The sequence below is a fragment of the Gopherus evgoodei genome, chromosome 7 (genome assembly GCF_007399415.2).
Source record: "Gopherus evgoodei ecotype Sinaloan lineage chromosome 7, rGopEvg1_v1.p, whole genome shotgun sequence".
Classification (NCBI taxonomy): Eukaryota; Metazoa; Chordata; order Testudines; family Testudinidae; genus Gopherus; species Gopherus evgoodei.
Genome location: NC_044328.1, coordinates 46385395 through 46409843, shown reverse-complemented (window position 1 = coordinate 46409843; position 24449 = coordinate 46385395). Strand labels below are relative to the sequence as shown.

The following is a 24449-nucleotide window of genomic DNA, read 5'->3' as shown; positions in this document are numbered from 1 at the left end:
CAATCCACAGCTTCATCAAAGAGATTTGGCTTCCTCAGCCCTTATGCCCCTGCTGCCCTCCACAAAGTAGCAGATCCTCCCGCCCTGACCCTACTAAATGCTGCACCTGGAGCCCCTGTGGAGCTATAATCCATGGCACATGGATATTCCTCGCAACCTGCAGAGGCCCCTAGCACCTTACCGGTTTGCAGCAGAACCACAGCTCTTCTGCTGTGCTGAAGGACTGTCCACAGGCTCTGCAGAATGTGGTCAGGATTTGATATTTAGAGCTTTGGTTAAGGATTGTAAATGGCCTGATAATTCCATGCTATTTTCACCACTTCTAGGACCATTAACAGCTCTAGTTATCTTGACCTAAGTGCTGCAATTTGCCAAGTGAATCACTTGGTGAGGAAGATGAATGTTGATCGGCATTAGCATTTTGGTCACAGTATTTTAAAAGTAAGCACAGTCCCTCTCAGGCTCCCTGTCTGAGATGGGAGAGAAATTACACTTATTAAAGAGGTGAAACATACTTCTCCCATGAACACACAGCTGGTCAGCAGACTGTGGCGGGAACCATTACTTTGCCTACTCCCTATTGCATTGCTCTGAGGAATGTGATTGTAGCTGTTCTTAACTAAGCTACATAAGGAGGTGTTGGGGAGTCATTTGTCCTTCCTTCACCCTCCAGTGGCACATAAAATGGGGCATAATCCATCCTTTGAGTATTTATGATTAAAAAAAGAAATAGATGGTTTACTGTTCAAGTGAAACTGACACTTGAAAATTACAGGTTTCAGAGTGGTAGCTGTGTTAGTCTGTATCAGCAAAAACAATGAGGAGTCCTTGTGGCACCTTAGAGATTAAAACATTTATTTGGGCATAAGCTTTCATGGGCTAAAACCCACTTCATCAAATACATGGAGTGGAAAATACAGTAGACAGGTATAAATACACAGCACATGAAAAGATGGAAGTTGCCCTTAGATGTTGCAAACCAGATGCTATGAAAATATTGTAGGAAATAGATTTTGAATTGTGAAAGAGAATGCTCAATATTTTAATTTAAGAGCAAACACTAAATTTTGATGGAGAGGCTATCAAATGCTACTCAAGGATCTCTTCTTTGCTTGTTGCATTTGCTTCAAAATTCCTCAGTGCCTCTCAAGGTAAATTCAGTTCTATTATTTTAAGAAAAACACAAAAAGCTTTATACAATGTTCCACCAAGAATAAAAAGGTGGAGATGGCTGTTTGAAAGTAGAGGTGATTCATGCATTTTTATGAGTAAACACATATGAATAACCAACCACATACTATATACTATGGTGCCGTCATCCTTAATAAGTATTTCAAATTAATCATTGAGAAAATAAAAAAGATACACCTACAAAAATATAACTTTGTAATGGGCTTTACTGTTAGCCTTCAAGCTGGTAGAATGTGATCACATTTTCTCCTGAATATGCTCATCTTCTAGAAGGAACAGTATCCTAAATATTTGGGTGTGTTTATGCGATACACATTTCATACACATGCAGAAAAGAAGCAATATATGTATGTATTTCCAACATATATGAACATTGCACTAAAGTTAGACACCTTTCACCTACACTTCCTCATTGATAGCATATACAACCTTTTTCAGTGATGGACTATAGCATGGGTCGGCAACCTTTCAGAAGTGGTGTGCTGAGTCTTCATTTATTCACTCTAATTTAAGGTTTTGCGTGCTGGTAATACATTTTAACATTTTCAGAAGGTCTCTTTCTATAATATATAACTAAACTATTGTTGTATGTAAAGTAAATAAGGTTTTTTAAATGTTGAAGAAGCTTCATTTAAAATTAAATTAAAATGCAGAGCCCCTGGACCGGTGGCCAGAACCTGGGCAGTGTGAGTGCCACTGAAAATCAGCTCGTGTGCCACCTTCCAAACGTGTGCCATAGGTTGCCTACCCCTGGACTATAGTATGCAACCAACTTTACCATTCGGTATCTCTATCAACTACTTTCTGTAACTTTCCCCATGTGTATGCCTGATATTCAATCATAAATCAAAGATCATCTTTTTAACTAATTAATCTTTCATAAATACAAAACAAACAAGGCATATATGATTTACATTCTTGTATTTCTGTTAATGTTGATTGCTAATCCCAATCCCAATATGTTTGTTCCAAAAAATCAGTATGTGGGATGTTCAGCTTCCTATGAACCATTAAGTAGTTGCAACCTTTTTTCTAAATCTAATCATTATGCTACTTAATACTGAAAAGTATTATTAGGAATGGTTGAACAATTATGGTTCACTTCTAAGATCATTCACTTAGTGCCTACCTGATATTTTACATGACAGAAGGAATAACTCACTTCTGTTATATAACACATGGAAATAATTAAATTCTTGATTAAGTTTAAACACATGCTTAAAAATTTATAAAATGAAAATGTTTTCTAATCTTAATGTGTCATCAAGAGAAAAATTAAGATTTTTCTAAAATAAAATGCAATTCATTTAAAAGGTCAAACACAGTAATTAAACATTCTGCAGGATTATGATAGATATTGGGATGATCTGAATTTCAGTAAATTTCTTCCTTCAGAGTGGGATATATTAATCACATTTATAGTTATAAAAAGAACTGTAAAATAATAAATCAAAACAAAAAAGTCCTTGTGCTAAATTCTAGACCTTAATCCTGCAACTGGATCTGTGGGGTGGAGGGGTGCATCTCTGCCCATACAGAGGGGCTCCATCCACATGGAGCTGGATCAGGGCCTTAGAGAATATTTTAGTTAATATGTACTTATTGACCAGATTATATCACGAACTGTGAGGTAAATCAACAATCTATTGTTTAAAATATGCAAAGCAAATATGTTAAATAATATAGCAGTAAACAAATCTGCTGTAATATTTTCCATTTCTAGTGGATAAAACGTGCATTTCTCCAGAGAGGAGCCCATTCAGGTACCTCTAGAGCTATAGAACCTTGGTTCTTGACCAATTTTGTCTTAGTGCAAAGCAACTAGACACCTTGGTCATTCAGGTATATATTTGGGGTGTGGAAGAATTTACTGAACTCCAGTTGAGGGCAGGGGATAAACCCTTTCAGAATCTGACACTATAATCTGTGATGTCATGGCTATTGAAGGGGCTAATACGGAGTTTAAGGAAGGAAGGAAGGATTCAAATAGGGTGTTGAAATTTAGGGATCTGCTATGTGGGGCAGAGATTTGACCTCCTGACTCTCAGACTGTCAAAAAATAAAGTGAAAGGAAGCAAATGTGGGAAGTCTGAGATGCCCAGTCAAGCAGTACAGACTGGGCTAGTGTCAAGGCCACTCTTTTTTCGTGGGGAAGGGAGTAACCTCAGGAAAGGATATTTCAGTTCACGGCAATGTCAAATGTATTGTTGAGGTTCCTCTGGTGAAATAGAATCCCATTTATTCAGAACTGGATTGGTTACATCCACAACTTTGTCTGAAATAGGAGCCCAACAGATTTTGTCTATTAGTGCTAGATTCCAAATAGAGGGGTATGGTGACCCCTGTTGGGGAGGATAATTTAGTGGGTTGTGTGTTAAACTCTTCCTGTTTATCCCTTTCTTTGGGATCAAGCAAAGAGGTACAAAAGATATGGTGACTGGATGTGCAGGCATAATATTGTGCATTTGGCCCACAAGCAGGTGGCCAATTCCTCTTGGAAACTCACTGCTGGGCATCAGCATGAGATAGCTCTGCACTGGCATGAATGGAAGGGAATACTACAGGGAACAGAACATGAGAGCTGATATTTGGATGTGTGAATATTGAGCCCAGAGATGGGCAGTCATTTTCACTGGATGTTCACATCTGAGCCTTGATGACAAGGTGAATTCTGTAAGGGGGATGACTTAATCATTAGGGAACAAAAATATTTAAGGTAGAGCCAGGATCTTTTCTCAGATATGGCTGTAAACTAGGCTGAAATGCTGCTTCAAAGGGAACGGTGGGAGCCAGCAGGCCACCACAGGTTCATAAGGCCATATGAGTGAATCATTGGGAATGGGAGGATCAGTAATTACCCCACCAAAACTATATTTAGTACCTGAGTTATTGAGGGATGTTGGGGTACACTAACCAGGAAGCAGATATATTTTTTGCTCATGTTGAGGGAATTGTTAATTATCTGGGAACTAGGCTGGGAGCAGGCAGCCAAAGTATTTGGTGGCGCCTCCTTATGACTGGTATCCAATGCAGGTATTCATTCCATAGAGCATTCCCTGATAAATTTATTTCCACTTTTAGTTTAAGGGAATGTATACCCTAGAGAAGCTGGGGAATGGGATTGTTGTTCCAGTCATTAGGAGTCACAAAGACACAACTCCCTTTCCCCAGCCCTTATATGAGGGAGGGCAGTGGGATCAAAACAAAGGGCTGGAAACCAGCTGTTGGGGGAGTGGAGCAACAACAATCCTCTACTAGGTGGAAATGATGGAGGAAGGAATCATGACTTGCACTATGCAAGTTATTGCTGGAAGATTCCCAGATGAATTAAGTTACTCAAGATGTGGCCTAATTAAATGGGTCCAGGACAATGTAATTTCCTGCAATGCAACATAATTCAACAAATGTTGACCCTCTCCTGACAGAGTAAGTGTTTGATTGAATTACATCTCACTTTTCCAAAAGGGTGATGTCTCCACATCAAGGATTACTTGACTGTCAAGATTACAATATGTGGGAGTTTACACTGTGGATTCATTACAGATTTACTCTAGTTCTCACATGGTAACTTCACTTGATTGTCCTTTGGGTGCCCCAAGCTTCACAAATAAAATGAACCTTAAAAGGAATGTTGTCATTGTAAAGCTTATACACATATAATTTTTTTAAAGATTTCTTTTCATGTGGGTGTAAAGTCCCCATGCCTTGAACTGGTTAGATATAGACAAAAATTTAATTAGTGAGCACCTATTCTGTACCTGAGTCACCCTTGATACTGCAAGACACAGAAAAAAGACAGGGGAGTTAGGACTGAGCTGCAATTCAGCAGTTCAGATAGACATCTTAATAAATTGTTAGTGGAGTAGAGAAAGTCCATCGGATTAAATTTAATAAACAAGGGAAGAAAGGTTACTTATCTTACAGTAACTGGAGTTCTTCAAGATGTCTGATTCCCTACTCGCATTCCACCGCGGGGGTGTACTTGCACTCCATGCACCTAAGACTGGATTTTTTTTTTTACTAGCAGCCTAAACCAACTGCCTCTTTAGTTCCTTCTCTTGCACAAATCACCTTAGGAAAAGATCTGAAGCAAAGCAAAAGGAGGGTGGGTTATGGAACCACACATCTCAAAGAATTCCATTTACTGAAGGGAATTAACCCTTCATTTTTATTTGAGTAATAGTCCACTGCAGGTGACTCCCAAACAGTATTCATCCAGGTGGAGGGTGTAAGGAACAATGCTACACTACAGACTGCAGGACCGCTGTAGAAGTCCATGTCCACAGAAGAGACCTGTATCCCAGTGTAAAGTCTAGTAAAGTTACGCATGGAGCCCACAGTGCTGCTCCATAGATCCCCAGGAGGGGAACACCCTGAAGAGAAGTCTGGCCGAGTGGATCCTCACACTTTGAGGTGAAGAGCCTTCATGAGTTTATAGCAAAGGAGGACCCAATCTGAAATCCATTTAGAAAGTCTTTGTGAGGAGATTGCTTCCCCTTCATCCATTCAGTGATGGAAACAAAGTCTTGGAGACTGAAGGGTCATGTCCTTTGCAGGGAGAAAGCTAAGATTCGACAGACATGTCAAGGTATTTTTCCCACTTTGAACTTTAGCATCCAAAAAGTGGGGACCTGCACGTACCCTTCTAAGCTTAATTCCTAGCTTAGATCTGATAGCGCTGCCACCAACCAGAAATTCCAGTGTCTGGTACACTCCCTGTCCCCCCAAAACCTTCCCTGGGGGACCCAGGACCCAAACCCCTTGGGTCTTAAAACAAGGAGAAATAAACCATTCCCCCTCCTTCCCCCTCCCAGACTTTCCCTGAGAGGTACACTGATCCAAACTCCTTGGATCTTAAAACAGAGAGGAATTAACCTTCCCCCCATCTCCTTTCCCCCCACCAATCCCCTGGTGAGTTTAGACCCAGTCCTCTTGGGTCTTAAACAAGGAAAAAAATCAATCCGGTTCTTAAAAAAGAAAGCTTTTAATTAAAGAAAGAAAAAAGTAAAAATTATCTCTGTAAAACCAGGATGGAAAATGTTTACAGGGTCTTCAGCTCATATAGACTAGAGGGACTTCCTCCCCCTTAGCCTAAGATTAAAAGTTACAGCAAACAGAGGTAAAACTCCTTCCAGCAAAATACACATTCACAAGTTAAGAAAACAAACATAAGACTAATCCGCCTTTTCTAGCTAGTACTTACTATTTTGAACATGAGAGACTGTTTCAGAAAGATTGGAGAAAGACCTGGTTGCACATCTGGCCCCAAGAGCGAACAAAGAACAAAACAAACAGCACAAACAAAGACTTTCCCTCCACCAAGATTTGAAAGTATCTTGTCCCCCCATTGGTCCTCTGGTCAGTTGTCAGCCAGGTTCACTGAGCTTCTTAACCCTTCACAGGTAAAAGAGGTTAAGGATTAACCCTTAACTATCTGTTTATGACACATGCAGAGAATGGTAGTGTGAGGTTAAGCTAGAAAACAGGCAGGTATTTGACATGAACTATGTGGAACTGGGAGGGAACCTTCTGAATGAACTTGGGGTGTAACATCAAAGAAACCTTATCCTTATGAAAGGCTGTGATGGCCCTGGGCTCACCTACTCTTCCAGCAGAGGGATAGTACTCAGGAAGGCAACTAAGGAATGCTAGTGAATCTGTGGACACTGAGGGGTTCTGTCTCAGACCACGTGTGGTAGAAAGGTCTTAGAGAGGAGGTCTGTGCCTTCCCTTATACCCTCAGTTCAGAGCATGAGGCAGCACCAAAACTGCAAATAAAAAATTTCTGGTCTTAGGCGCATGTGCACCCGCACAGTGATATACACATAGGGACCATCATTCAAAGAACTAAAAGCTAAAACTTAGTACATGACCACAGAGTACAAAGCCCACATTAAGTATGGACCTAGACTAGAACACCAATCGCAAATTAATCAGGTAGTGAAGGCGCTAGCCGCTGCACAATGCAAAAAAGTACTGCTATTTGCCTTATGGCTAAATGGTACACGGATACACTCATAATCTCATGGTAGGAGGAAGCAAAAATGCAATAGAGGTAATTCCCTTAGTTCCACCTAACTGAACCAGAGAAGTCTGATTATTCCTCAAAGCCCAGGACAAGGGTCAATTAAGCCAAGAGCTTAACAATGTTCCAAAAAAAGGATTAGAAATATATATAATAGTGAAAGCATCCACAGGTATATAGGATAATTAGCAGCACAGCACTAGTAATGAAAACCAGAAAGAGTGACACAGGAAGAATATATTTTTCATTAAAATCTAAGAGACTATGAAGACATTTCTACTAGGATTCAATTCCATATTTATGTTTTGTACTTTGTTACATGTCCTTTAGGGAACAGAGCATATGCAAAATTGCTTGAATTAATTAAGTTTTGACTATATAAGGAGTACAAGCACAAGATAGTGACAGAATATAAAAATCAGGGGGGGGGCGGGGAATCACTCTCTCCAATATTAAGAATTACATCTGACTGGAGAATAAATACTGTAATTTGACAAATCAGTCTAATTTTACATGTTTTCCTAATGTCATATAAATGTTGAGGAATCATTTAAGGACCATTCCCAATTCACTATTCCCAAAGTGGAAGTTAATAAAAAGACTAGGAGCTGAATTAAACCCTAAAATCAATGGGACTTAAGTATATTCTTAAATACTTCACTGAACTGGGGCTTGCATTCTGCAGTCAGCACCAAATTTTTACTCATGCTCCCACTAACAAAAAGTTTAATGCCTTCAGGATTTTATTTTAGCCCTACTTTAAAAAAAAATGAGATCAACCAAAACTTTTGAGTGATAGACAAAAAGCATGTGCCACAGGCCATAATAAATGAGTTGCATAAGATTTAAAACTATGCTGAAAAAGGGACTTTTTTTTGGTAAAAAAAAATCATTTTTAATGGTAAATTTTACTGCTCTTACACATTAATGTTTTCTGAACCCTGTCCTCTTGTTGAAATTATTCTAAAATACAGCATCCCCAGTACATCAAGTTGTTACTGCAAGGGGGAAACATTCATGCTTTTTATTATTTCAACCATTTAATATTTGGAATGCTTTTAGAATTAAAAAAAATTAAAAATTTCACATTCAGTCAACAGCAACCATCAGTAAATATAAGTCTCTGTGTTGGAATTATTTTTATATTTAATTCTATAAAGTTCCAGTCAAGCTTCAAAACAGGTTTATTTTAGAGCAGAAACAGAACAATAAAAGTGACAAACCTACAAGCTGTTCTCTGTGGTGTACATAAAATGCAAGTTGATAGCTGACTAAATCTTTAAAAAAAAAATACTATACAGGCATTACTCATATCAACCATTTTTCTATAATCATTTTTTATATTTTTCATCCTTCAGATTTATATTATTAGAGAGAGAATTGCTAGTAGAAATGTTTATAATTAAGATCTATATTCTCTTCATCTCTGGTCTGAAATATATTTGTGATAACTATATATGACATTCTTTGAAATTGTTATGAAAATAGTCAAAAAGAAAAAATTTAAATGACATCCTAATTTATATGAAATAAAGTGTGGGGGGGCTCCAACTGTAGGGGTAAAAATAAGGAAATATAGCTATTTCTTCAAATAGGCCTTTCACCTATGGAAACCTGCTGGATTCAAATCTATCCTTAGGTCATAAATAGTAATAAAGTGGTAACCTGTAATAGATATTTATCCACATTGTAAAGTTGACACAAAATCTGATGCAAGTCTGGAAATGTCCACTAATCACTTATTTGCAGCTGGACAGCTAGGTAAATCCCATTTAAAATATTCCATGTCTTACCAATTCGGTAATGTATCTTCCCCATCCCCTATACATTTTTTGTGGTTTACATTTTGCATTTGCTAAATATATTACGAAAGGTTATTTGCCTTGGTTTGCATTTTTAAGGCACTTCTGTGGCTCCTCTGCCATACCCAAACTTTCACAAACAAATCCCGAGGGCCCAGCACTAGGCATCAAGGATTATGCCAGTAAGATTTGAAAAACACTGGCAAAGGTGTGAGGGGAAGTTCTCACAGGAAGCACTATTCTTGGCTCTAGCCAATGTTTTCAGATGTTCACTTTCATCACCATCAAATTCACATCACAAAAGTTAATTATGTCTTATGCTAACTGACTATTTTTCATATCCATTTTTCCCCAGATACCTTTATCTATGAATGTGTCAACATTTCTCGCCTATGACCAACCCACAATAAGTTACTGTGGTGTACATCATGAACTCCTTGCTCATAAGCCCTATGAATCTAATGCACAGGAAGAAACAATGGAAACACACCTAGAGACTGATCTGGATCTCAGCACAATAACAACAGCCGCAAGAATCAGTGAACACAGTCAGCAGCTAGCTTAACTGATTTCATTTGTAACAGAGGACTGCAACCAACCTATGTAACTTGAAGGACAAAAGAGGAAGATATTCTGAAATGGTTTCCAAAACCCCTGTTTAATTAAAAGAGAACTAAGAGTTACACTAAAGACATGAATTGTTTCAAGTCTACAATTTGTAATTAGCTAAGTTGTGCAGTATTTTTGACATAAAGCAGAGTATGACCCTTGAAGCAAATCTTTTTTCAAAATTCATCCTACCTACCTGTAAAAACTGTACAGATCTAATGTATTTTTCATATTGTAAAGTTTCAATTACTGAGAACAGCTGGTATATACAGTACCAGAACTGAATTACATCTCACTTTACAAATTTCAGTTTCTAAAGTTTTAAATTAACAAAAATTATTTCTTGTGTTATTCAGTTACTCAGTTTTGTAGGGACAGTTTTGTTACTGCTTTTGTGCCCAGAAAACTTTACTCTAAAATTCTGTGCTGTGCAGAACATGCACAATTTTTACCATGCTTACCATGTAGAATTTTATCTACTTGTACCAGAAATAATACATTAACTAAAAGAAGGGTTTAATTGTTCAAACTTGTAAGAAGTTCTTCAATTACATAGACAAGTTTTTCTTATAAATGAAAAAAATCACAGAATTTTTAACAGTTCTTCTCAGACTTAACTGTTGCCTTGAATTAACAGCCTGTGAAAGTTAATTCTAAAGCAGTGAAATGTAACGATAAAGAGGGATATTTTAACAACACATTTCTGAATGACTCATTATTTTATTCCTTTTTATAGTACTGTATTAAAGAAAAAATGAACCATGGATAAAACAACACTGGAGACAAAGGCAGTAACCACAGCAATGAGGTTTCATACACTTACAAGATGCAGCGGTTAACCGACAAGAATACAATTTTGTTAAGTTTCACCATACTGCAGGATAAAATAGGTGGGTAGCCATAACAGTCAGGTGTCTCTTTACAAGATTTGCACTGAAACTAATCATCCACCACCTCAGATGCATCTGATTTTTATTTTAAAATTTCATTCTACATATTAGGATTCATTTTCAAAACTGTCTTAAGGATGAGCCACACACATACACACACACACATGCACACAAAAAATCAGTATGTTTCCTTTTGCCTCCCACATAAGATTTTGAAAAAACTGTCAGAAGTTGACAAGCAGTTTATTAGGGCCAAAACCTATTGCCATTGAAGTCAATTACCATTGACCTCAGTGGGAACAGGCCCTCCATTATTTGTCCTTTCTGTGCAGAGCTATACCACTCTTAGCATTTTCTAAATGTTAAAGATACAAAAAACTCAAAAGCAGAAAACACCCACTTTGTTAAAAAGATAAATAATTTGGAACAAGAGGTAAAGATAAATAGCCCTTCAATGTTCTGATAGATTGTTAAGAAAAAAATTTGAAATATAAAAAAAATCAAATCTGTAATAATTCTATGAGCCCATAATATGTCTACCATTTAATCTATGGATTGAAGAATTCCTACATCTCCTTCTGTTTTAAAGCTTCAAGGCTTCTATAATCACTGTCCTGAGACAGCATTTCTTGCAATACACGCATGTGGTAATCATGAAAGATTACACAGATTAGAAAAAGCATATGCCATGCTGACTTGGTGAAAAATAGAAAAGAAACACAAGAGCCTTCCAAAGGTTAAAACAAAAAAGAGTTTCATACAGTAGTAACAACTTTTTAAGACATAAAGATAAATTATATAACCACAAATCTATTTTTGGATGTTTCTCCCAACATATTTTAGTGTGGCATCACAAAATGAGAATTAAATTTAAAATTGCAATTCAATTGTTTGTACAAATGTATAAAGCAACTATTATAGGAAAAATTCCTTTAGAATATTGTATACAACGGACTCTACATTCACTATCTTTTAAGTGGAAACAAAATGTCAAAATAGAGTACATTGTATCAGTAATTTATTTAGCACCTCCGATTTTGTAACATTTTGCATAAATTATTTGGTATTCAAAACATTTTATTTGTCATGTTTAAGACACATCTTAACCATCATATTTTTTCAGTTTCTAATTTCTTTACTGCACTGACCTGGTGAATTCCTGGATTTCTGATCATCATTCTCTATTTTGGAATTTTACTATGCAGAGTTTGAAAATATATATTCAGCTAATTATAAAAGGGCACAAAACATTTAGCTGCAAGCCTGAAATATTAAAATTATATTTGTGTGGGAAGAAATTACTTCTCATTACTTCAGTGTTATGGCTTTAGGTTTCACATCCAGCTTTGTTCTGATGAATATGGATGGTTTAACTGGTTGGGGTAAAATAAGAACTGATCTTTTGGGAGGAATGGATGTTCAGTTACTAAATCCCTCTTACTCTTACTGCTACCTTCCATGACCATTGTGACCACCTCTGGCCATTTCCCCTGGAACTCTTATGGAACAAATGTAGGGCTCAGACTTGCTGACACTATTTTGAAATTGCTGCATGTTCAGAGATGTGATGTGTTTCTGACTCTCAGAGTATGAGACGATATGCAAAGAAAACATGGAAGAGCCTAACACACATAGGGTCTGTGTATGTGAAAATTTAGTTCATAGCAAATTGGGGTGTGAATCTACCCAGAATTAGTCTCCTGAACTCTAATTGTCTGTGTGGACCTTGTTGATATATATTAACAGTTAGTTAATGCACTTGGATAAGCTTTTAGACCAGATGATCTCTCAGCAATAAGGAATGGGATAGCTGATTTTCCTATGCCAAGAATGGGGAAATCATATGAACAAGCTAAGATCAGAAAATATTTTGGGCCCTTTTATCTTCTGCCCTCAGGAATGGAATCATGATCCACTATTTCTGCAGTTCAACAGATAACCCTGCTAATTTGAATCTGATGTTAGGACAGGGGTATGAATAGATAAATTATTTAAAGGGCTGGTGCAAAACCAGATCCAATAGCAGCAGTAATTTCTACAACACTTGCAACCAGTGTTGATGTTTCAGCTGGTGTTTCAGCACCAGGAGTTATAATAATGGATGTTACCATTGTTGACCCAGTTAGCAATCCCAAGGTCACTGTGCTCTATAACTTCTCGCCGAGCATGCTGGTGCTAGATGATCAAGAGATTCCTGGTAACCCTCCAGAAGGTATCCACAATTCCTCAATGGCCTGAGAAGCTCTACTAAAAACAACATGATGGTAAAACTTCAACAAAACCAGAACACTTTGATCTGATCCAGAACCCACTGGAGACAATGGGCGTCTTTCCCTTAACTTCAGTATGCTTTGCGTCAAGCCTTTATATAGGTGTAATTACATCAATAATTATGTGGACTGTAATTTATAGTTATATAACTCTGCCACATACAAATTAAAAGGAATTATACCGTTATCATGTTTAGTTCCCTTCTAGAGAAGCAGAAACAACTGTATTCATCATACGTGAAAGAGGATATTGGTCATTTGAACTATGTGTCATGTGGAGGCAAAAAAGATTATGCCAGTTCTTAAAAACGCAAGTAACAAGATAAAGTTATTAAAGTAAACCCAAGTAAGAGGGGGAAAGACACAAAAACCTGCGAAAACATTTAAACTTTAAGAAAAAAAACAAACATCGAAGGAACCTGAAAACCCGTACTGAAAGAAATTTATAATGTTGGAAAATGGTGACATTTCTACCCTTTTCCTAATACACATGCAATCTCATACAATCTTACTCTCTTCTTGGCATTTACTTTAATTGTTAGCTACAGCAACAACAAAACAAACCTCAGCCTAAGAATTCTGTTGAGCTTAACTGTTCTGATATTTGTTTTCTGCTGGACCCCTCTTGTCACGACCCCTGGTCCTGATTGCCTGAGAGAGGCTGAAATCCTTTATTCTTCCTGGGTAAAAGCTAACTGGACTCTCAAGTGATCTGACAAAGTAAATCAACAAAAATAATTTTGCACCTCTTGCAGGGTCCTAGCATCTGGTATTATGTAACTCAGAAGAGTAGCCCCAGTATTCCTAAAACCTGCTACCCTGTTACAAAAGTCAATGTACATTTTCTAAAACCAGTAAGACATTCAAAGCCTAGGGGCCACAATACAGTAATCCAGGAATCAGTAGGAATTCAGGCTACTACTGCATTCAAAGGGCGATAAACATATTGAATACATTAACATGGAAAGTGACTGTCTCAGTGTAAAAGAGTCCAAAAAATATCTAGGTTGTTTGAGAAGGGGACTAGTGGTCACACTATGATACACTTTGAAGACACATGTGTGAGACTAGACAGCTTTCCCAGTTCTTAAAACTTCCTACTTTATATATGTGTACAATATGTATTTCAGTACATTTAACCACACATTTCAGCAGTTTACAACAAATGAAACACTTCATATAAAATGGACTGTACAGCACCTTAAATGGCTGAATGTATTATTACGTACTTGCCAACAATCTCCCCATACTTCCCGGTATAGTAGGTTGGGAGGGAGGAAAGCGTTATTTGGCATGTTTCGCAGCTGTGTGCAAGGTGTCATTGCAATAATTCCATCCCAATAATTCTCATTAGGTCTTCTGTTCACCAGAGAGAGGAAATGCTGCCTCTGGACATGTCAATAATCAGAGCCACTTTTACAACTTTTCCAAGGCACATAAGAAATACCCAGGGGATGCCACATCATTGACAAAGTAACCTAAGCAAATTTAGTTATCTCAGAATTAAAGACTTAAGGGGGGCATCTCTCATGCATTGGCGTTTGTTGCACAGGCTCATGACTGTGTTGATAATGAATGTGAAAGAGAGAAAATAGATTTTATAGACTAACAGCTCTTCAACTCAAGTCATAGTTTGAGTTGAATGTTCATTACAACTGCAGTCATCCTACAACTTGCTGTGTCTAACCCCAAAAGAATTACCACCCATTCAGCTGTTCATTTGTGTTAATTAAATTAATTTAAAACGCCATATTTAAAAAAACAGAACAATGTATATGTTATTTATTCCAGCATACTAACTGTACACATCTTATCAATATAAAAAACAGTCCAAAGGAGTTAGCAGCTAAGAACACTACTATCCAGACTCTAGATTTCTCTGCCACTGATAATAAATATGCAGAAGGATCTAGAGGTAGTGATGTACCAACCGTGGCTCTCAGGGGTTCTCTGGAGCTCCCTGTTATTATTTTGTTACAAAATCTAAGTGAAGGTAGGAAGGATTTCTCTGCCATTGATATAGTTCACTTCCTTGCTAAATTATCTTTGTCAGTTATAAATGGCCTCTGCAGTCTTTAAAAGACTTGTAAATGTTCTCTCTTTGGCATACAGCAAATTGCCCCAGTGCAAAGTATTTTTTAAGCGTACCTCAGTTAGGAGATTTCTGAACCCCTCTACAAGGACTTCTCTCTTTTGAAACACATGCATGCTTCTCCCAACACAAGCTGAACCTTTCGGATATATTTTCAATAAATTCTGTGTATTTTTCAGGAACAAAGTACATCTCCAGCAAGCGTACTTACTATAAATGTGTTTGTTAAGTGGTGCTGGCTCCATCCCTAATTCTAGTTCAGAAAAAGTGTTTTATTTAAAATAAATTAACAGATTTTATAGCAGAACTATATTAAACTACTTTTAATTGTTATATTTGACACCTAGTGACCACATGTGGGGGGGTGATAGTCTGTTAAATTCAGAAAATTTATGGATTACAATCCAAATTTTTAGATTTTATCCAAACTGAATCCAAACTCTGAACCACTACAGATTTACCACTCACTATTAGAATTCCCTTCTGAGATGTTTATAAATTTTAGTGCTCCACAAAACCAAAGCATTTACTTATCGGTTTTGTCAATCCCACTGTACCAATTAACATGAAAATAATCCCATTTGTCATTAAGTGCTGGCATACATTTGTAACATACATTTTTAAAGGAATTTTTAATATTAGTCAATGCTAGTACGTTCAAGAACCTCCTCTCTCTCCCCGCTACCCCCCCCCCTTACAGGCTTGACTGTTTGATCCATATTTAAGGAAGATTCTTGTGAAAATGTCTCAAAATGTTTCTAACACTAAACTGAACTGACAGTGTTAATATAAAGTAACTAGGTCAAAGTCTTTTTTCCTTCTCTGGTTAATTATGGACTCTTATTGATTATAAAGTTTTAGAATATATCAACATTAACACCAGCAGAGTTCATGATTAATGTTACTTTAATGAATGCCAAAGGAATTACTGTACTTTAATGTTTTGCTGCTAGAATGTTCCTGAGAATTTGTATATAAGCTGAAATGCAGTGAGTACAACTGTTAAAATCCCAAATGCAGTGGGGCTTATATTCTACTTTATCAACATCAATTTTGTAGATAAATAAGTAACTTCTAAAACCTGTCTCTTTAGATGGTTAGCTACAATGGAGCACAGGCTGTGTGCCAGTAAATGAGCCTGCAACATTGAATTAATTATAACTAGTCCTATTACATTGTAGACCTAATACATTCATAATAATGGACACTTTCAAGTGTCACCAATTTAGATATTACATATGTAAGAGGAATAATTTACCATTGAAAATTAATTAATGTTAAATTACCATGGAATTTCTGTGGATACACATTACATCCTTATTAATGTCAAATAACCTCAGTATGACTTATATTACAGCAATAAACAGCAAAGGAATTCAGGATGTTTAGTTATCCTATGCAAGTGATTTTTCCAAGCTTCAGCTCTACAGTATCTACCTAATAACAGTAAGACACTTTTTATTCCATAAGAAATAAATTCTTTATGGTTGACAGTATTCAACAACTACTCAATCCATAGTCTAATCACAAAATGATTGCAGCAAGGAAATATATTTCAAAGTCAGATAGTTTAAGACTTTGGATATACTAATGCTGTGCTCCTTTGAGAAGGAAAAACTCTTCAATTAGGAAGAATATTCATTAATAACAAATTAAGTGTCACTCCAGCACTGTATACTTCAATCATTTCAGTAGTTTTATACCAAAGTATGTCATAAATGAGGCACGAAAAGCTATTAACTGAATCTTTCACAATGAATATATTTTGTTGCCATCTTGTCCTTTCAATAGAGATAATGAACTGAGTTATTTCCTTAGTAATTATGATAATATAACTCCCTTTTTGCCCTTTTGCATTTTGTTATTGATAGTTTTATTTTTTTAGCACCAGGCTCAGATTTTTAAAGGTACTTATGCATTGCTGTGCTCACCATTGCTTCTGCTTCTGAGACTTCTGCTTCTGAGTTAGGCATTGCAACAGTTAGTGCAACAACACACTGATACCTTTAAATATTTAAACTCCACATCTTTAAACTTCCACAGTTAGAACAAACCTTACTCACAGTGTCCCTAAAAACAGTTCCTCTTTTCAGGAAAAGCTAAAATACAGCTGTTATTTTCAGATACAACAAAAACCATTTTAAAATGTGTAAGTAAGATGCAGGGATTTTTCTTCTGGTCTATCATTTTAGTTTTATCAAGATGGCTTCTAGTTCTCCTCGTTTTACTTTCAAAACTTGCCTCCTTCTCCCAGGTGTCACTGTCAACTAAGAATGCTGGAGGGGAGACATTCACACTGGGTTAACACAGCCAGAAAAATATATCAATTGATTGTCAACTGTCATTTCCAAAGCAGAAAAATTTTGTTCCCAAGTGAGCACACTATAGTTTGTCTGACCCAGATGACAATTTCTTTGCAATATTAAAAAAAAGAAAGAAAAAAAAAAACACAAAAACACAGTAAGATTATTTTTGTTTGTCTCTGTGTGTGTGTGTGTGTGTTTGTTTACAAGCAAGGATGCAGGCAGTACTGCAGAAAAGTATGTGGCGGGTGATAGTGGATCACAAATTAATGTGAGTCAATAAGATGATGCTGTTGTAAAAAAGGCAAATGTAATTCTGGAAGGTATTAAAGGTGTGTAATAGGTAAGACCCAGGAGATAATTGTCCTGCTCTACTTAGCACTTGGGCATCCTCAGCTGATTTATAGGGGTCCAGTTTTGGGGCACCCCACTTTCAGGAAGTGAACAAATTGGAGAAAGTCCAGAGAAGAGCACCACAAATGATAAGAGGTTTAGAAAACATGATGTATGAGAAAAGGTTGAAAGAACTGTGTTTGTTTAGTCTAGAGAAGGCTGAGAGGGGCACATGATAAAGTCTGCAAATCTGTAAAAGGCTGTTATAAAAAGATTGGTGATTGATTGTTCTCCATGTCCACCGAGAAGAGGACAAGAAGTGATTGAGTGGTTTGCACCCAGGGAGATTCAGATTAGCTATTAGGATAAACTTTCTAACTATAAAAGATAGCTAAGCACTAGAAGAGGCTATGTAGGGAGTTTGTGGAATCCCTGTCACTGGAGCTTTTAAGAACAGGTGAGACAAACACCTGTCAGGGATAGGCTAGATATACTTAATCCTGCCTCAGAGTGAGGGAATGGACTAGATGACTAGTCAAGGTCCCTTCCAGCCTTACATTTCTATTATTTTAAAACCACCAAAAAGCAAAGCTGTCTGGTTTTCTGCTACTACAAACAGCACCACACACCTTGTTCACTTATGTTCACAAAGCCTTTAATACTACGGGGTGATTCTCAGCTAGTGCTAATTGTCTTGGCTCCTTTTGCAGCAAATAGTGCTAGGACATTTTACATCAGCTGAGAATCTGGCCCAATACATGTATCAATATACAACATCTAGTTTAACAAAGGTGTTATAGATCATTATTGACTGGAAACCTTTTATGATGTTTGGAGTGGAAGGCAAGAAAGTTTGATGTTTTGTAAGATGTGGGATAGGTGTCTTCATAGGTTGGGGTAGCTGTTGAGTTCAATACTTTGCACATCCCTTAAATCTTTGAAAACATGTATGTTTAAAAAGTAATGGAGCATATAGTGAGTGAAACCTAGTGAGGCTTTACATTTTTGATTTAACAGTGTTTAATTCAGGTTCTAATAGTACTTTTTATTCAAAAGAAGCTTCTAAAAGTTCTGCCTACTAAGAATAACTGAAATGGGAGCAACTTGCGCATCAATTTTTCTGACACTGCCCTATGTGTATATATTAGGGCTGTCAAGCGATTACAAAAATGAATCACGATTCATTGTGCAATGAATCGCACAGTTAAACAATAATAGAATACCATTTATTTAAATATTTTGGGGTGCTTTCTACATTTTCAAATATATTTATATTCTGTGTTGTAATTGAAATCAAGTGTATGGGGTGCTCACTTTATATTTAGTTCTGATTACGAGTACTTTCACTGTAAAAAAAACAAATAGTATTTTGCAATTCACCTAATACAAATACTGTAGTGCAATCTCTTTATCATGAAAGTTGATCTTACAAATGTAGAATTATGTACAAAATAAACTGAATTCAAAAATAGAACAATGTAAAGCTTTAGAGCCTGCAAGTCCCCTCAGTCCTACTTCTTGTTCAGCCAGTCACCCAGACAAACAAGTTTGTTTACATTCGCAGGAGATAATGCTGCCTGCTTCTTGTTTACAGTGTCACCTGAAAGTGAGAACAAGTGTTCTCATGGCAGTTTCGTAGCCAGCATTGCAAGATATTTATGTACCAGATGTGCTAAAGTTTCATATGTCCCTTCATGCTTCAACCACCATTCCAGGGCACGTGTCCATGCTGATGATGGGTTCTACTCAATAACAATCCAAAGCAGTGTGGACCAACACATATTCATTTTCATTATCTGAGTCAGATGCCATCAGCAAGCTGCTGATTTTCTTTTTTAGTGGTTCGGGTTCTATAGTTTTGAATCACAGTGTTGCTCTTTTAAGACTTCTGAAAGCATGCTCTGCATCTCATCTCTATCAGATTTTGGCAAGCACTTGAGATTTAATCTTGGGTTGAGTGCTGTAGCTATCTCTAGAAATCTCATATTGGTATCTTCTTTGTGTTTTGTCAAATATGCTGTGAAAGTGATCTTAAAATGAACCACGTGTGCTGGGTCATCATCTGAGACTGCTATAACATGAAATGTATGCAGAATGCTGGTAAAACAGAGCAGGGGACATACAATTCTCACCCAAGGAGTTCAGTCACAAATTTAATTAACACATCATCAGCATGGAAGCATGTCCTCTGGAATGGTGACCAAGCACAAAGGGACAAATGAATGTTCAGCATATCTGGCATGTAAATACTTTGCAATGCTGGCTACAAAAGTAGAAGCATTGCCAGCAGATCAAAAGAAGTGATTATTCCCCTCTATTCAGCACTGGTGAGGCCACATCTGGAGTCTTGCATCCAGTTTTGGGCCTCCCACTACAGAAAGGATATGGACAAATTGGAGAGAGTCCAGCAAAGAGCAAAGAAAATGATTAGTGGGCTGGGCGCATTATTTATGAGGAGAGGCTGAGGGAAATGGGCTTATTTAGTCTGCAGAAGAGAAGAGTGAGGGGGGATTTGATAGCATCCTTCAGCTACCTGAAGGGGGGTTCCAATGATGATGGATCTAGGCTGTTCTCAGTGGTGGCAGATGACAGAACAAGGAACAGTGGTCTCAAGTTGCAGTGGGGGAGGTCTAGGTTGGATATTAGGAAAAACTATTTCATTAGGAGGGTGGTGAAGCACTGGAATATGTTAGCTAGAAAGGTGGTGGAATCTCCATCCTTAGAGGTTTTTAAGGCCTGGTTTGACAAAGCCCTGGCTAGGATGATTTAGTTGGGGATTGGTCCTGCTTTGAGCAGGGGATTGAACTAGATGACCTTCTCAGGTCTCTTCCAAATCTAATCTTCTATGATTCCAAGAAGAGGGTAGCATTATCTCCTGTAAATGTAGACAAACTTGTTTGTCTTAGTGATTGGCCTGAGTGGACTTGTAGGCTCTGAAGTTTTACACTCTTGTTTTTGTACACTTTTTGATTTCAGTTACAACACAGAATACAATATACTGAAAATATTCTACATGAAAATGTAGAAAAACATCCAAAATATTTAATACATTTCAATTGGAAGTCTATTGTTTAATAGTGCAATTAAAACTGTGATTAATGGTGATTAACTTTTTTTAACTCAGGATTAAGTTTTTTTGAGTTCATTGCATGATTTAACTGTGATTAATTGACAGCCCTATATATATCTAATCATGGAAGGTGTTTTTATTTGTGGTGTTGCTTTTCGTGAATGTGCTGGGGAAACATCAAAGAAAGGACAGCATAAGGATGTGCAGCAGGCAGTGCAGTTGCTCAGTTCTGACTTTGGAAATCAGAGAATTTTTTCAAAGGTGAAGCAGGTTCTGCAGAAGTTCTGAAAATTCCAACCAGGTTTCACACTCTAACTTTAGCTGAGTGCTCAATCTCTGGAAGTTTCAAAAATGCATCTATTACAGTAAAAAATTTTATCCAGCTTCTGCTGTGCACACTTGCGCCAAACTGTTCCTCAACTGCTCTGGGCTCCAAGCTCTTATCAGGAAGCCAAACATGGTCCATCTGGTTACCAATGGGCAATAGAAAGCATCCATTCAGACCTAAAGAACGCACAAGACAGAAGAAGTGCCAGTATTGCTTGGATGAATATGAGTAGATCCAGTGAAAGGAATGAATGTGAATTTTCCTGGCTGACTCGGTGTGGCATGCATATGAAGTGGACTTCCCTACTCCACCAAAGCTAAAACTGGACTTTGACTCCCCTTTTAGACAGCACAAACAAAAATGCAACACACTGGAGTTGTAGAAAAATCCAGCAGTATGTCAATAGATGGTCACACATATTCATCATGTTCACTGAGTGTGGGCACTTCCCATTTCTACAGGAATCACTGGAAGTCTGTAGGAGTATGTGTGCACCTTCTAGTATGCCTAGCACTGATGGAAAGTGGCAATTTCAGAATTCCTGCATTATCTCCAATTGCGTGTATCACAGCTCTGAGTAGGCTGCCCCTCCTGAAACCCTTCTCCAGTCCCCTTAGTGCACCCTTTTTCAAGTAACAGGCCTGTGCCTCCATTTTTCTTTAGGGTGGGATCCCAACAGGCTTGGCACCTGCAGGAGTTTTCCTCTGGGAGCCGGGGAAACATAATAATGAGCAGTGACACAGAAGTAGCTTCTCCAAAATAAAGTTGGATTTATTTTGTCAGAAGACATACAGTACTTAGAGAAGTACATTTAAAGTAACCGACACATATATTGGTCTACACAGACAAGGCATTCACCTCAAGCCTCATGGTAGCCCTGACATAGTCCTGGTGCCTCACCATTCTCCCTGGCACCAAGTTCCCCCAGCCTCTCTGTAGAGCAGATCCTTTAACAAACCAGATTCTCTGTCTTGGAGGACAGCCCTGTTACCAAGGTGACAGCTGAGGAGTGCATCTTCCAAGCTATACACCTTGCTATTACATTTGAGGGAATGTACCTTACGTAGCCCAATTGTTTTACCTGTCCTATCTAGTTTCTTTAACAACTTGTTTTGAACTAACTATGCAGTCAGGTAGGATAATATCACCAGATACACTCAGGGCATAGAGTAGTTCTAAAAATACAAATATTTCCTAGTTCTCCACAGCTCTACTTCTGCTCCTGAGGTAGGTTATGTAATCAGTTGCCCTCTTCCCTGTGGCATTTAGAAAGTCTTCCAGGAAGCTGGAGGCTGCAAACTGTCTTATGCCGGGGGGGGTCTCTGTAGTCCTCTGGAGGGGTCTGGTGGGAAGTAGGCCTAGGCTTGACCCTGACATAGGCTGTGCGAGTGCCTGTGTGTCACTTTCTCCATGTCAACCCTCTGCTCATCACAGAAAAATATGATGGCTTATGGGGTTGGCTTCTATTACTAGACCGCTGCACTCTGCAAAGTCGAGATGTACTATCCTAACACATTTCATGGTGAGCTGCAGTGACTGGTGCAGCCTCTCCCCATGGGCACATACTTAGAAATGTAAAACTCAAGAAATGCAAACCCTTCCATTATGTTCCCAGCAAGTCATCTGCCCCTCCTCTGGCCATAAACAACTGCTTGGTCTCTTTGCATCTCAGAACAGCTTTAACTTGCTCTGTCCCTCCATGTACATATGTGCGTGCACGTGCGCGTGTAGTGGGCAGAACAATGAGTGAATGGTGCCTGAGTGGCTTCACCAGCTGTTTTAGCTGTGCCCCCAATGTGACTCAGAGGACTAACAAGGTGAACTGTAAATCTGAGTTGAGGCCCAGTTTCAGTGTGCAACAGGTCCCTTGTGCCCACCTGAACTTTGGCTAATACCAGAATTAGTATTTGTGATAGGTGCCAGATTGACAGTCCTGGAGACTGAGTTTCTCTGTTTATCCAAAAAGAAAGTTAAAAACGGGCAGTGACAATACCAGTTTCTCCATATTTGTCTAAGGATGTGCCTTAATCTTGGCCTGGAAGGGTCACATGTAAGAAGGAAAGCAGTTCTGACACTTAGTACATTATTTCTTTGGAGGCCCTGCTGAAACTGCTAGGAAAAATACTAACTGAACTAATGTCAAATATCCTGGTGTTTTGGTAGTGTGGACAGTTCTCCTTTTAAAAGCTGAACTTAATCTATCGGCATATTATACATGGGTCATTAAAACACAAACCAGTGGTCATGACTTCAAGTCACTACCAATTTGGACATTAATTGTGCAATGAGATATTTATGTCTGAATGCTTACATGCATGCGAAGTCCTGTTAAAGTCAGTGGGCTGCTATACAAACATAAGGGTCCAACTGTGCATCCCACTCCAGGATCATGCCATGGATTGGATTCAAACTGAAAACCTAAACATAAAACATTTCACATCCCAAAGACTGTCAAATGCAAGAAGCCTGGGAAACAAGCAGGGACTGGAAGTCCTGGCACAGGCAAGGAACTATGATGTGACTGGAATAACAGAGACTTGGTGGGATAACTCACATGACTGGAGTACTGTCATGGATGGATATAAACTGTTAAGGAAGGACAGGCAGGGCAGAAAAGGTGGGGGAGTTGCATTGTATGTAAGAGAACAATATGACTGCTCAGAGCTCCGGTATGAAACTGCAGAAAAATCTGAGAGTCTCTGGATTAAGGTCAGAAGTGTGAGCAACAAGGGTGATGTCGTGGTGGGAATCTACTATAGACCACCAGACCAGGGGGATGAGGTGGACGAGACTTTCTTCCGGCAATTAGAAGAAGTTACTAGATCACAGGCCCTGGTTCTCATGGGAGACTTTAATCACCCTGATATGTGCTGGGAGAGCAATACAGCAGTGCACAGACAATCCAGGAAGTTTTTGGAAAGTGTAGGGAACAATTTCCTGGTCCAAGTGCTGGAGGAACAACTAGAGGCAGAGCTCTTCTTGACCTGCTGCTCACAAACAGAGAAGAGTTAGTAGGGGAAGCAAAAGTGGATGGGAACCTGGGAGGCGGTGACCATGAGATGGTCAAGTTCAGGATCCTGATACAGGAAAAAAAGGAGAGCAGCAGAATATGGTCTCTGGACTTCAGAAAAGCAGACTTTGACTCCCTCAGGGAACTGATGGGCAGGATCCCCTGGGAAAATAACATGAGGGGGAAAGGAGTCCAGGAGAGCTGGCTGTATTTTAAAGAATCCTTATTGAAGTTGCAGGGACAAACCATCCCAACGTGTAGAAAGAATAGTAAACATGGCAGGCAACCAGGTTGGCTTAAGAGTGAAATCCTTGCTGATCTTAAATGCAAAAAAGAAGCTTACAAGAAGTGGAAGATTGGACAAATGACCAGGGAAGAGTATAAAAATATTGCTCAGGCATGCAGGAGTGAAATCAGGAAGGCCAAATCACACTTGGAGTTGCGGCTAGCAAGAGATGTTAAGAGTAACAAGAAGGGTTTCTTCAGGTATGTTAGCAACAAGAAGAAAGTCAAGGAAAGTGTGGGC

The 24449-nt window shown here is 38.2% G+C and overlaps 2 protein-coding genes across 2 annotated transcripts in view; one reads left to right on the top strand and one right to left on the bottom strand.

Moving 5' to 3' along the window:
- Nucleotides 1-11462, top strand: part of LRRTM3 (leucine rich repeat transmembrane neuronal 3) — a 152071-nt gene extending 140609 nt beyond the window's left edge. Inside the window, exon 3 of the mRNA XM_030569667.1 lies at nucleotides 9374-11462. Coding sequence (XP_030425527.1) covers nucleotides 9374-9583 — 210 coding nt within the window. The 3' untranslated portion in view covers nucleotides 9584-11462. The remainder of the gene's footprint in view (nucleotides 1-9373) is intronic.
- The window catches only part of CTNNA3 (catenin alpha 3), a 987819-nt gene that overhangs the window by 683624 nt on the left and 279746 nt on the right, over nucleotides 1-24449 (bottom strand).